This window comes from Myxine glutinosa, chromosome 1 (assembly GCF_964187855.1).
Source record: "Myxine glutinosa chromosome 1, kmMyxGlut1.1, whole genome shotgun sequence".
Classification (NCBI taxonomy): domain Eukaryota; kingdom Metazoa; phylum Chordata; class Myxini; order Myxiniformes; family Myxinidae; genus Myxine; species Myxine glutinosa.
The window spans coordinates 258,703,870-258,718,179 of record NC_136261.1 but is presented as its reverse complement, the minus strand read 5'-3'; the positions used below and the strand labels follow the sequence as shown (position 1 = coordinate 258,718,179).

General features: G+C 46.4%; 1 protein-coding gene across 4 annotated transcripts in view; it reads right to left on the bottom strand.

The window, feature by feature from the left end:
- Positions 1 to 5,035: 5,035 nt before the first annotated feature.
- The window catches only part of AQR (aquarius intron-binding spliceosomal factor), a 172,743-nt gene continuing 163,468 nt past the window's right edge, over positions 5,036 to 14,310 (bottom strand). For all 4 annotated transcript variants that reach the window (XM_068103356.2, XM_068103357.2, XM_068103359.2 and 1 more), the window contains exons 36-38: positions 7,740 to 7,949; positions 6,183 to 6,383; positions 5,036 to 5,992 (exon numbers count right to left, since the gene is read on the bottom strand). In XM_068103356.2, coding sequence (XP_067959457.2) covers positions 5,552 to 5,992; positions 6,183 to 6,383; positions 7,740 to 7,949 — 852 coding nt within the window. In that variant the 3' untranslated portion in view covers positions 5,036 to 5,551. The remainder of the gene's footprint in view (positions 5,993 to 6,182; positions 6,384 to 7,739; positions 7,950 to 14,310) is intronic.

Sequence of the window (14,310 nt, the reverse complement as noted above, 5' to 3'; positions counted from 1 at the left end):
GGAAGGCCATGCAACTGAGGTCTGCACAGCTGGATAACGACGACACAGTTGGCAACTTGAAGAACATGGCAAACATTCTAAGGGAAGAGATAATGCAGCATCGAAGCTGGTCGTTCAGGGGAATGTTTGAAGACTTTGAGAATCCTCCACTTCTCCAGTTCTTCCTCACTCATCTCCTATTTGGCCGTCATGTTCTCAAAGTTTCTGAAATGCGCAATGCACAAGTGGACAAAACTGTTGATGTTGCTTGCCAGTTTCTCGTCCAGAATACTCGAACCGATCGCCAGGTAAAGCATCAGCCAAAACAAAACGAAATCTTTCAGCAAACTGCCCAGACACCCCTCTCAATAGGCTTGCCGCTCACCATTCATTCCAGAGTTCGTGACAAAAACCTCGTCAATAACCTATCAGAAGTTTACATTGGGAGCGACTACCAGAGGCTCCTTGATCTCGAAAAGCGCATAGAGCAAGGCGTTCTTCAGCGAATGAAGGAGGCTGGTGGATTTTGTCTGCCTGATTTCATCAAGAAGGGATTGAACATCTGGTTCGCTGTTGATAACATCGACCTCTTAGAAGACACACCGACTGGACAGAACACATTCCATGGCACAGTGATCGTGATCAACCAGCGAGCAGAAGATGGCGAGCCCATCAACCAACCACTTGTCATCCCAGAGAAACTTCTCGCACCGGCACCACTCGCGTTCGAAGTCAAGTACCTGCAAGAGCCAATCATTAAACCTAAACCAATTCGATTTGAGGTCTACCATTTAGAAAAGCGGAGGAGTAAGATTTCCAAAGACTTCACTCACACCTGGGCGCTTGCCAACTACTACGGTACTGATGACAGAGGTGGTGAAAAGCTAAATGACCAACGTGTGGAGAATATAGAGCAGCAAGAGACTGAAGAACTGCAAGGTCAGACCGCAGGTCAAAACCCCAGATATTCCGACGATCCTATTCTTTCAGTGACAAAACGAATCCTTAAAGGTAAGGAGTTAGCAAAGGAAGAAGTTATGCCAACATGGGGTGCTACTAAATCTCTTCTGTTATCATGCTCCTGTCAGAGTCTGAGCCCGACTAACACAGAAGTGATCGCTCCGCTATTCAAGACTTCTCCAACAGATTACTCGACCCTCTATACTGTTCTGATGTTGACTCAGGGCATATCTGCTTTTGTGGTTGGTCCTGAGAGAAGAACCCTCATAACGCTCGATCTTGATCTTTACAGCCGCGCCCTCAAGATTCAGCAGTCAGTGAATAACACCAACTGGATTCTCCGAGCGGGCGTTCTGCATATTGCGTTTGCTGCCCTGCACGCTCTTGGCAAAACAATCGACGGAAGTGGCATTGACACGTGTGCGATTGAAAGCGGCACATACACTTCTGCAGGTCTTCGTGGGGTCTATGGTGGCAAGGCATACAAGCGAGGAGTTGAGTACCACATCACGACTAGCCTGGCAATCATGATGATGAAGTTTGACGCCATTTTCTCTGATCATCCACCTGAACCACTTCGTGACCAATGCGTTGCTCTCAAGAAAGCTCTCCACGACCGTAGCCAAGACATGGTTGATATCTACAATGACATCCGGTCCTCGTACTCAGAAAATCCCCATGAGAAAGAAGAAGACAACATCGGCGAGCTCGCTCAATTTCTCAACCAGTACCTCGAGCAAGTGGAAAGTCTTTTGCATCTCATAGGTGCCTGCCGTTCAGCTGACTGGGAAGGTTATTTGGCTGCCTTAGAGAACCTCATCAAGTATTTCTTCGCACGCGATCTCCTGAATTATGCTCGCCTAATGCCAGTCCATCTTGCACAAATGAATGCTCTGGAAGAGGATGATACAGTTACGTGGGAGGCCCTGAAATCAGGAGACTTCGTTGTGGCAAAATCAGAAGTTCCCTTCACTCATCTTTTCACCGACCAGGCCCTGGAGCAAGAGATCAAAGGGTTGAAGCGTCACAGCGGGATGGTTGGATTGAGCCAAGACAAAGCTGCCCTAGACCGACTTCTTACTACCACACCTCACCTCGCTCGTATAGTGAAGCAGTATCTCAACAGTTTCCCTCAAGCCTCTAAATCTACTGAGCGAAGTGAACATTACCAGCTTTCGGGACAAGTTGCAGCGAGATCGAGAGAAAACGCTCTGAAGATCCGTCACTCCATTGAGTTGCATTGCGCGGGCAATCCGTTTACAGTAAAGCCTGCTTTGAAGAGCCTGGTGTCTTCAGCCCTTGTTCCAGAAGATGCGAAAGACGATATCTTGCGATTTGCAGGGAAGGGACGGAAATGTTTTAACGATTTCGTTCAAGACAGATTACTGCCCACATCAACACTTTCGGTTTGGGACCCAATGAAGAAACTGAAGCTAAAAACCTTTTCGAACTTGATGGAGAAAACTAAAGCTCGCGTTGGTGATAAGGTCATCAAGTTGCGTGAAGATCGTGAACTGCTCGGCAGATTTCTTATCATCCAAAGAAGCCGGCCTCAGCTGGTGCCAAAACTAGAAGAGACAATCGGAGAGTATGAGATGTCAGTGCTACCCCGCTCCCTTTGCGCTGTTGATGGGTCTCTGTACATTCCGACGGACAAGGCCAGTCTGATGCATGCCGTTGAAGGGGTGAAGGGGCAACCACTTCAATCGCCTCCTCTTCTCGATATATCTCCGGCAGATGGTCCATCGCGAGTTCTTGTCATTGACGCCATGGCTGTGGTTCAGAGTATGAAGAAAACAACGATAATGCGAAAGCTATCGGACCTCCAAGACGCATTTATCAAGCGGATTGAGTACATGATGACAGGCTACAATGAGGCTCGAGTGGTATTTCATCGTTATCTGGATAAAACTCTGAAGAACAAGACGCGCCAAAAGAGAAGTAAGACCTCCACAGAATATGCCATCCACCCAGATATGAAGCTCACAATGTCTCTAAAGGAGATTCTGTCTGCATCAAGTTCTAAGAGTAAACTGACTTCTATGTTCGCTCAGGGTTTGTTGGAACACTTCTCCGGTAACAATACCTTCAAACTAGTCGTCGTGTACAACACCAAGATCAAGGGTCACAATTGTGAAGAAGATCATTCACACGAAGAAGCTGATACACTGATACCTCATCAAGTCTTGGCTTCTATCGCTGAAAGTGCTGAGAGATACATATGTGTTTAGTCACCCGACACAGACGTCCTCACGCTTCTCCTGGACCTGGTCTCTTGTGGTCGTCTTGGAGCTCAAGCTCATCTGAAGTTTTTAACTGGTAAGGGAACGAAGTACCGCGAAATTGATGTGGTGGACCGAGTTGGAGTAATAGGTCTTCGGAAATGTCAAGGACTGATTGGACTCCACAATTTCTCTGGTGCTGACTGGGGTGGGAAATTCATGGGAATCACCAAGAAGACCTGGGTTGGTGCCTACATGAAGCTTGATGAAGATGATCCTGCCATCAGCTGCTTCCGGGAGCTTGGTGAGGGTCCTATCCCGACCACGCTGACGAATGGTGAACTGCCCTCTCAGGTCAAGGATTTGGAGAAGTTTGTCTGTCGCGTATACTGCTCGACCGGTCCTACAACCCTACCAGCGCTTAGATGGGAACTATTTCGGTCAAATAACTTAGAGGGAGAGATGTTACCTCCTACTCGCGCTGCGTTATTGCCCCACATCCATCGCGCAAATTACATCGCCATGCGGGATAAATCATATACTACAAACTGCCCGACTCTGCCTTCTATTGAACAAAATGGATGGACTGTAAAGAAAGGTCTATATGTTCCGGTGGGATGTCTCAACCTCCCTGCCCCAAAAGCTGTGATTGAGCTTACGAAATGTAAATGTAAATCAAGCTGCAAAGGCAGATGCAGTTGTTGGAAGAACGGTCTTCCATGCCCTCCTCTATGTAAATGTTATGTCGATAACTGTGTAAATTTGGTCAGAAATGATATACATAGCGAAGACGTTGACGAATAATCCGTCCAGTCGTTTAGTTTGCATGATTCTCGGATGTGTTATCTTGAGAATTTAGAGGAATTGTGTTACATTTCTTAACTACTTGTGTCGATAATTGTGTACATTTGGTAAGAAATGATATAGTTAGCGAAGATTTTGACGAATAATCCGTCCAGTAATTTTAGTTTAAAAGCTATTTAATTATCAAAATTATCTTGCATGATTCTCGGATGTGTTATCTTGAGAATTTAGAGGAATTGTGTTACATTATTACATACTTGTGTAAACAAAAACATTTTGTGACATTAAACAAGCTAAACACACATAGTTCTGTATTTATATCATTTGTAGGACTTTTGCTATTTCGGTAAATATTTTCTAAATTTGACTAAGAATGGCTTTAAAACGTAGATTTATTTGTGACTGGCCAGTCTGATCGCAAAAATAACTGCTTCAGCCGTCTTCTCATGCATGAAAACCCTCAGAGAGTGGTACTATATGACCAGGTTTTATCGCTACCTTCGAAATGACCTTGACCTTGGCATGGAACCTAACCGGAAGTCGGGGATTGCCACTTCCGGTCGCTTCGAAAGTATCATAAATGGATTTAGCGTCATCGAAAACCTCTCTAACGACCCCGAGATCGATAAAATCTCTCAGTTGTTAGGGGAGAAAGTCGCATGGTCAGTCCCGGGGGTCACTGGAAACAAAACACCCCTTAAAAGGGGGTCCAGGGGTCGGAAAATTTGAACCCCATTATTTTCGAATAAATTGACCTAAAATCAATCCAACAAAGCAAAAAAATCAATTTTAGCACGCAAATCGCACGGGAGCTGTTTTTCATGACACCTCATACCACACTATAAACTTGGTGGACGTGTTGAGTAAGTGACAAGAACAAGTGATTAGATTTTGGTTCAGGTCCGAATCCATATCCGGCCTATCAGTGGGATACAAAACATCAACTGTTCAGCCTGGCAGAGGTATGCGCTCTACCGAGTGGCCTTCTAGTTCTTGTCTAAAATGCATTAGTATTAAAACGATAGCTCCCTACCAGGGAAACAGGAACTCATGAAAGCACAAACAAAGAATTCTTTACAAAAAGTATTTTACGACAAATGTGGAAGAATAATATACTGCAGAAGACCAAATGCTACAAACAAAATAATCAAAATGCACAGGTAAGTGACAAAACAATGATGAGTAATTTCAGTTTCATACAAAATGTTATCAACAACCCAAAAATTACGAGATTTACTTGCGAGCGACAAAACAACTCGCAATGGCAAGCAACTTCCTTTCCGCAAGTGTCTGCAATCTGTGCAATTTGTACAAAGGCCTTTATGGACAACAGATGATGCAAGATGAACGGTGGGCATTGGCATGGTGGTCGAGTTTGAATCGGTGTCAGGCATAATCATTTGCCAACAGGGAACATTTCTTGCACATTGATATGGAAACGGTTTTCCGCAAGGATTTCCTGATTGGAAAAGAGTCGATTCAATCACGTAAATCGGTCAAATGTTTTTTTGCTTGGATTGAAAGTAAGATTCCAAAGTTTTTTTTTTTTTTGAGAGCCTCATTGGTTCTCCACATCATCTTCACTGTCACTTTTTGTGCTCTTCTCCATCTTCACGACTTTGATCTTTCTCTTCACGATGGCTTTCACCTTCCTTCATAACGTGTTGTGTTCCCGTTTCTTCCGTCCCCGCTTTCACCCGTTCTTGCTCTTGCGCAGTTGTTTCAGTTGTCCCTTTCCTCTTTTCACCTTCTCTTTCCTCTCCCATTGCTGCAGAAACCAAATGCTCTGCGTCTCCTTCAATGCCTTCCATTCTTACATATTTCGCCTCCGTTTCGGTTTGAGCATGGATTTCCATCGGTTCTGCTTCCGCTTTGTCCTCGACGACAGCCAGCTCTTCCCGACAAGCCACGTCTTGGTTCACTCCTCTTGCCTCTATGAGCTGCTGTGCTGGAGACGTGGTCTCCTCATTTGAGGCCTGTGGTGCTTGAACGAGGGGAGGATCCGATCTTGGAGGTGGCATCAATGGCTGCAAAAACAAAGGATAAAAAGAAAAACTTATTCTCCGATTTGCTGGAAAAAGCAAGGTGAATATGAAAATTTACAATACCAATTAAATGATTGATTACAAACTACAGCAAAATGTAATTATCCGAATTTCTTATTTTGAATAAAATTTCTGCAGCTCCTTCACTGCCTTCCATTCTTCCATCTTTCACCTTCATTTCGGTTTGAGCATTGATTTCCATCGGTTCTGCTTCCGCTTTGTCCTCAATGATGGCCAGCCCTTCCTGACAAGCCACGGCCTGATTCACTTCTGTTGCCTTTGTGAGCTGCTCTGCTGGAGATCCATTGCCCTCATTTGAGGCCTGTGGTGCTTCAAACATGAGAGGATCCGATCTTGGAGGTGGCATCAATGGCTGTCATGGTAAAGGTTAAAAGGAAAAACGTATTCACCGAAATGCTGAAAAACGTAGTCAATTCTTTTTTTCACATTGCCAATTAAAGTAGAACGGCACTCGGTATAGCGCATCGTCAGGCCTCCACGCTCATGCTGAACACAAACACCATCGTTAACTGAACACGATTATGGTCCACTGTTATATTGGCCCATATACCTGTATCGTCTAATCCCTGGTGTTGGGCTAGCGGCTAGGGTGCCGGCTTAGGATCCTAGGATCCTGGGTTCGAATCTCGGTCGATCGCCGAATTAATGCCAGGGGGGTTGACTCAGCCTGTCATCCTTCCGAGGTCGGCTAATTGAGTACCAGTTCACTGGTAATTCCCTGTTTGTCGTTGAAGGCGGCAAAAAGGGTTGGCGTCAGGAAGGGCATCCGGCCGTAAAACATTGCTTCAAAAAGGGGACCAAAAAACAACAACTACCACGGTCCCCGAAAAGGCCAACCCCCGCTTTGCGGGGAAAAATGGCCTCTAAACGGTGGTTTTATACCTGTATCGTCTGTGCACCCTATTATGTCACATACATTGCCATTGTCCATAGCTTTATTCATTAATTATTAGGATATTTAACGACCACTTTTGTACACATTACTGCTAAATTGTGTCAATGAAAATTGATATGAAATTTTTTTAAACTACATTCCCGATGGCTAGTCAATCACATGTATGAAATCAATCTGTTTATGCTTCTGGAGAAGAAGATTTTGTTACGTTTTTATTTTCAATCCAATATGGCTGTCAAAACCACATGACCGATGAAATCATAAATTTGATTATTCACTCACTTCGGGTCGTCCACGAGATATGAAGTTTCATATTTTTCCGATAAAGATTTGGTTTAACCAATTATGGCTTGAATACCACTTCACCGATGATGTCATCGTTAACACCCTATATACCCTAATGGGAGTTAATGATATTTGCCAAGTTAAAAAAAAAATTTCATCGAGTGCTTTTGCAGATGTCCATATTTTTCCCTTTAATCCAATATGGCACCCATATCCATACCATGTGACCAATGATGTCAGAGCTATCAATAAAATATTATCCATGGGGAGTCCCTCATGTTTAAAGTTTTGCATCGATCGGACAAGCAGTTGCAGAATTTTTTTTTTTTTAAGTGAACATATATAGACGAAGACACAGACAGACAGGGGCGTTAACGACAGGGGCGTTAACGACAGGGGCGTTACAATTGTCTCACAACCCCTTCGGGGCGAAGCTAATAAATGATACCAACTACAGCAAAATTGAACTATCAAAATTCTTTTTTTGAATAAAATTGCTGCATCTCCTTCACTGCCTTCCATTCTTACATCTTTCCCCTCCGTTTCGGTTTGAGCATGGATTTCCATCGGTTCTGCTTCCGATTTGTCCTCGACGACAGCCAGCTCTTCCTGACGCGCCATATCCTGGTTCACTTCTGTTGCCTTTGTGAGCTGCTGTGCTGGAAATCCGTAGTCTCCATTTGAGGCCTGTGGTGCTTGAACCATGCGAGGATCCGATCTTGGAGGTGGCATCAATGGCTGTAATGACAAAGGTTAAAAAGATCAACTTATTCACCAATTTACCGAAAAAAGTAAGGGCAGAATATAAAAACAACCGCGCAATGTCAAATAAATGAACGTCACAAACTACAGTAAACCCTCCATTTTGGTAAGTTCTGCATTTGCAAGTTCCACATATTCGCAAATTGGTAAATGTATATCGATTCCTAATTCACGAGTTTGAGAGCCCCCATCACCCTAACTCCGCATCACCTCACACCCGCCCAACCAACACTTTGGACAGGAGGGGGAGATGCGCAGATTATTTTTTTTTTTTTGTATACTGAATCGAGGCTCGTGAAAGAGCTAACATTTACTTCACAAACAAATCAACCAGACAAACATAATATATAAAAAGAGGGAGCGGAAGACAAGAGAATGGGAAGCACACAAACACTTGAGAGCACACAACATTTAAGAGCAGGGAGATGTGTGGGAGGGAGAGGGCTTGGGGGGAGGAGGCATGGGAAGGTGGGGGGGGGGGGGGGGTGGGAGAAGTATAAAACACAAGGACACCAAGGACTTCCAGGACAGAAGTTGGTATTTCAAAAAGTGGAATTGGGGTGAAATTATCGGGGATAGAAAAGATCAAGGTTTTGGATGGGGGAAGATAAGAGATGGTGGTGAACAGCTGTTTTAAAGACCTGGAGGGTGCAGTGGGATTGAAGAGAGTGAGGGAGTTTGTTCCAGAGGCGAGAGAAAAGAGGAATGAAGGAGTGAAGGTGAGCAGAGTCTTGATTTTGGCAGTTTAACCATAAGAGGGTTGCAGGCAGATCTTGTGCGACCTGTAGGAATATTTGCGGGACAGAGCCCAGAGAGAGCTGGGGGGGCAAGGCCAGAGAGGAGTCGGTAGAAGACGGAAAGACTACCAACCTGCCTGCGGTGAGTGAGTGAGAGGCCCTTGGAGTTATCTTCATCACGGGAGATTCCAATGATTCTGAATGCTTTGCTTTCAACAGCGTGAAGACGAGCTAGGTGTGAGGCAGGAGCACCAGCCCAGAGGGGAGAGCAGTATTCCATTGAGCTGCGGATGAAAGCCTTGTACGTGGTGAGGAGCTCAGGTGTGCCAAGGAAGGACTTCGCACGACGGAGGATGCCCAGTCGGCGACTGGCTTTGGAGGCCAGATTTGAAATGTGGTTTTCCCAGGAAAGATCATGGCAGATAGTGAGACCCAAAAGTTTGAGTGACAGAACTTCTTGGAGAGGATTATTCAGAAAGTAGAGGGGAGGGTTGTCCAGTCGGTCTTTTCGGAGAGACATCGTAAGAGTGTGAGATTTGTCAGGATTGAAAGACATGTTCCACTTGTTTGCCCAGCCTGTGATTTTGTCCAGGTCTGCAGAGAGTGAGGAGGCTGCAGACTGTCGATCTGAGAGATGAAGAATGGAGCGACAGAGAGTAGAGTCATCAGCAAAGAGATAGAGAGGATTTTCAAGAGAGTCGGAGAGATCATTGATGAAGACCAGAAAAAGCACAGGGCCCAGAACACTGCTTTGGGGAACTCCAGCCTGAACAGGAAGAGGAGATGAGAGAAACCCATTCAGGGCCACACGTTGACTACGACTAGAGAGGAAATCCGCCAGCCATGCGTGGAGATTTCCATGGATACCAACAGAGGAGAGTTTGGTGAGCAGAGCGGGGTGCCAGACCGTATCGAAGGCACGTGATATGTCAAGGGAGACAGCTCTAATTTCCTGTTTGGCATTGAGGACCTCCATCCATTGCTGAGAAAGCAGTAGCAGCATGTCCAGAGTAGAGTGACCAGGTCTGAAACCAAATTGATGATCAGAGATCAAGCCATTGGAGAAGAGGAAAGATTTCATATCTGAAGCAATGATGGATTCCATGACTTTACTGATAATTGAGAGAAGGCTGATTGGTCTGTAGTTGCTGGGATCTGTTTTTGCACCTTTTTGTGCAAAGCGGTGATGTTGGCAGATTTCCAAGCAGATGGCAGATGACCTTGAGCAAAAGAGAGTGTGAAGAGAACAGAGAGAGGGAGTGAAAGAGCAGAAGAACAAGATTTTAGGACCCGTGGGCTGATGCCGTCAGGTCCAGTTGCAGAATCAGAGTCGAGGGTTGACAGAAACTTTTCCACCTTGTCACGAGGAAAGGACACAGAGTCCAGGAGCAGCTGGGTACGACTGGGTATGGTGGGTACAGAGAGGGATGGGTTTGGGACACAAGATTTAGAGGCAAACACAGAGTTGAGGCATTCAGCTTTTTCACGCGCGGAGTCAGCCGTGTGGCCGTTTGAGGTGAGGGAGGGGATGGAGGGGGAACAAACACCAGAAACAGATTTGACCAGACGCCACCAGGATTTGGAAGAGGGAGACAGATAAGAGAGTTCTGTCCTGAGAACGGAGAGATATTGTTTCCTGGCTCTCCTGAGGGTGGACACACACTTGTTTCGGGCTTTGAGAAAGGAAATGAGATTTCCTTCCGTTGGATTTGCTTTCCAGGAGACGAAAGCAAGTTGTTTCTGGGCAACAGCCTCACCACAAGATTCCGTGTACCATGGACGGGAGGAAGGGTATGACAACTGAAGACGAGATGGGATAAATCTGTGCATGAGAGAGAGCAGTTTACTTTGGAAGAATTCCCAGGATGAGTTGATGTCAGAGGCGGTAGAGATGGGAGACCAGTCCAGATGATTGATGGCTGCTTTAAGACCATGCCAGTTGGCCTGAGTGAAATGCCAGACTCGTCGACGCTGAGGAGGCTCTCTGAGAACGGTCAGAGAGATGTCCACTTTAACAAGCACATGATCAGATGAGCCGATTGGAGCAGAAGAAGAGCAGCAGACATTTTCAGGGAAGTTAGTCATAACCAAGTCCAGAAGAGAAGATGCTCCGTATCCGGGTCGGGAAATTGACAGATTGTGTCAGTCCCAGTGAGTCACAGAAGTCCTTTGCTGAAGAGCCATGGCTGGTGAGAGAGGTACCCACACCCAGCCAACTGGCATGGTGACAATTGAAATCACCACATATGAGGAAGAGAGAGTTGGGATAGGTAGATAGAAGTTGGTCCATGTTATCAGACAGCGAGATGTAGATGGAGTCATCACTGTTTGGCGGACGGTACAACACACATATGAACAAAAGGTGGGAGCGAAGGGGAAGCCGTAGCCAAAGGTATTCCTGGGGGTGAGGTGGAGAGAGGGCAGTGCAGGGCGAGTGAGGAAGAGTTTTTTATAAAGATAGCAACCCCCCCTCCAGGACGAGGCTCAGGTCTATCATACCGGAGGAGGGAGTAACCTGGGAGAGATACCAAGGAATCAGAGACATCATGAAGGAGGAAAGTTTCTGTTAAGCAGATCACGTCTGGTTTGTCAGAAGCAACCTGTATGGAGAGATCAGTCAAGTTTGAGCGAAGGCCCCGGATGTTTGAGGTCCATACTGTCAAAGAAGAGGAAGGGGGAGCATCGGATACAGAACAGGGGGGGGGGGGGAGCGGTAGGGTATGATGTGGAAGAGGTAGGGAGAGCTGTTGAAGGTGTGTCAGAGATTTCAGAACAGCTTGGAGAAAGGGAAGAATGGGGCGGACAAAAGGTTTGATGGTGATTGGGTGAGGCGCAGTGAGGTGTTGTTTAAGGAGGGGGAAGAGTGAGGCAGGAGGTTGAGGGAGATGAAGGTGAGAGTTGGAAGGGGGAAGAAGCGGGGAGGACGCTTTGAGGAGGAGGGGTGAGAGGGGAGTCTAGGAGGGGAGGAGTGAGGGAGGGTCTCAGAGGGGAGGGGTGTGGGGGGAGTTTAGGAGGGAAGGGGCAAGGGGGGAGATCTGAAAGGGATGGGTGATGGGGAAGATTTGGAGGGGAGGGGTGAGATTGGATTGATATATGTGCTGTGCAGATGCTAATATGTTAGACAGGCTGGCTGCGGGTGTGAGTACGTCCATAGTGAGCATGAATCATCCTTCTGCCTTCACTTCCAACATCATCACATCATCAAATGTAAATAAATAAATAAAAACGCAAAGTTCTATATATGAATGATCGTTTTAAGGCCATTTTCCCCACTAGAGCGGGGGTTAACCTTGCGGGCCCTACCCCATGACAATCATGGTTCCCTGTTTGAGGCAATGTTTTTATGGCCGGATGCCCTTCCTGACGCCAACCCTTGGTCACGCTCTTACGATGCGCAGGGATACGGTGTACCTATTCTAAACCGGGGTACACACCGGGATCATTCATCCCAGCAAGCTGGTACTCTGTATACAACAACAACAACATGCATTTTAAAAGGCCATTTTCCCTGCTAGAGCGGGGGTTAGCCTTGCGGTCCCCATGACAATCTTCTCCATTTTGCCCTATTTTCTGCATCTCTCCTTATTAACCCCCTTGCCCGCATTTCTTCTTCCACCATCTTTAGCCAAGTCTTTCTCGGTCTTCCCCGTCTTCTACTTCCTTCTACATTCATTTCCATCACTCTTCTCAACCAGTCACTTTCATCCTTCCTCAACACATGACCAAACCATCTCAACCTGTTCCTCTTCACAGCATCAATCACAGGCTCTATTCCCATCATCTTTCGCAATTCATCATTTGTCTTCCTCTCTCTCAACGATACTCCGCACATCCGTCGAACCATTCGCATTTCCACCCTTTCCAACCTTCGTTGCTGCTCTACGTTCATTACCCATGTCTCGCTCCCATAAATCATAACACTTCTCACACATGCAGCATACACCTTTCCCTTCAGCTTCAACGACACTCCCCTCATCATCAGCACGCCACTCAATTTCCGAAACTTCTTCCATGCACATCTCACTCGAGCAACCGTTGCCGAGTCTGATCCACCTTCTCCATTCAGCATGTCTCCGAGGTAGCAAAATGTTTTCACACCTTCCAGCTTCACGCCGTCTCCAAGATCCAACTCAACATTTCCTCCATCTGCAGCTCCCTCTGTGCACACCTTACAATTGAATGTAGCTGCCACACTGGTTAATGACCCTCTCAGACCACTACATTTTTGATGAACCCACTCAGCGCACATTGTACACTGAATGGAGTTCACTCCGACACCCTTCCGACACACAGCACAGGGCCACTTCCCAGTTCTTTCCACCTCACCACATGCTTTACCACTTGCCATCACCTTCGTCTTTCCGATATTCACCTTCAGATCTTTTGTCTCCACACATTCCTTCCACGTGTTCATCTTTTCCTTCAGTCCATTCATACTTTCGGCAATCAACACCAGATCATCTGCATACAACAACTCCCACGGTAAACCCTCCTTTACATTCTGAGCCAGCACCTCCATCACAGCTACAAATAGTAGTGGACTTAGTACCGACCCCTGATGCACTCCCACCTTCACCTCAAACTCACCACTGTTCCCGTCCTTCGTCCTTACAGCTGTGCGCGCTCTTTTGTACATTGCCATCACTACTCTGATCAACCATTCCTCCACTCCTAACTTCCTCAATGCCCATGTCAATACTTTGCGTGGAACCCGATCGAATGCTTTCTCCAGATCAACAAACCCAAGAAACAACTTCTTCCTCTTCTCCATGTACTTCTCCTGCAACTGCCTCACAATGAAAAGCGCGTCTGTCGTTCCTCTTCCTGGCATGAATCCAAACTGCATTTCGTCGATCTTCACTTTCTTCCTTATCCTCCTCTCCAACACCCTTTCCAATACCTTCATTCCATGCTCCAATAACTTTATCGCTCGGTACGAGCCACACTCCAGAAGGTCACCTGTCCCCTTGTATAGAGGGACGAGGGTACTCAGTTCCCAATCCACTGGAATGCGGCCTTCTTTCACCACCAGATTACAGATCTCTGTCATTCTCTTCACACCCCAACTTCCTGCTGCCTTCAACATATCTCCCACAACTCCCATCGGCCCTCCCGCTTTTCTACCCTTCATTGCTTTTATCGCTTCCTCAACTTCCTTCTCAGTTACCTTCTCTGCCGGTCCTAAAACTGGGTTACTCTCTATGTTGCCATCCCATTCATTCTCTGTATTCAACAGCATTTCCATATATCTTTTCCATCTTCCGTTAATTCCATCTGGGTCGACAACGATTTGTCCCACTTCATGCTTCAAGCAACTCACCCCCATCACATCACACCTCTCTTTCGCTATCTGCTTTGCAATCCTGAATACTGCTTTCTGACCCTCTTCCGAATCCAAGCGTTCTCCGAACATTTTCCTGCATGCCTCCTGCGCCTTTGCTACCTCTTTCTTTGCAGCCTTCCTGGCTGCCTTATAACTTTCATGCTCTGCTGTTTCTGCTCCCGTACCCTTCGCCTTCTGCCACTCCTTGAACTTCTTCCTCTTCTCGTCAATCCTTTCCAACTTCATCATCCCAGCACCATGTTTCCGAGTGCCTCGG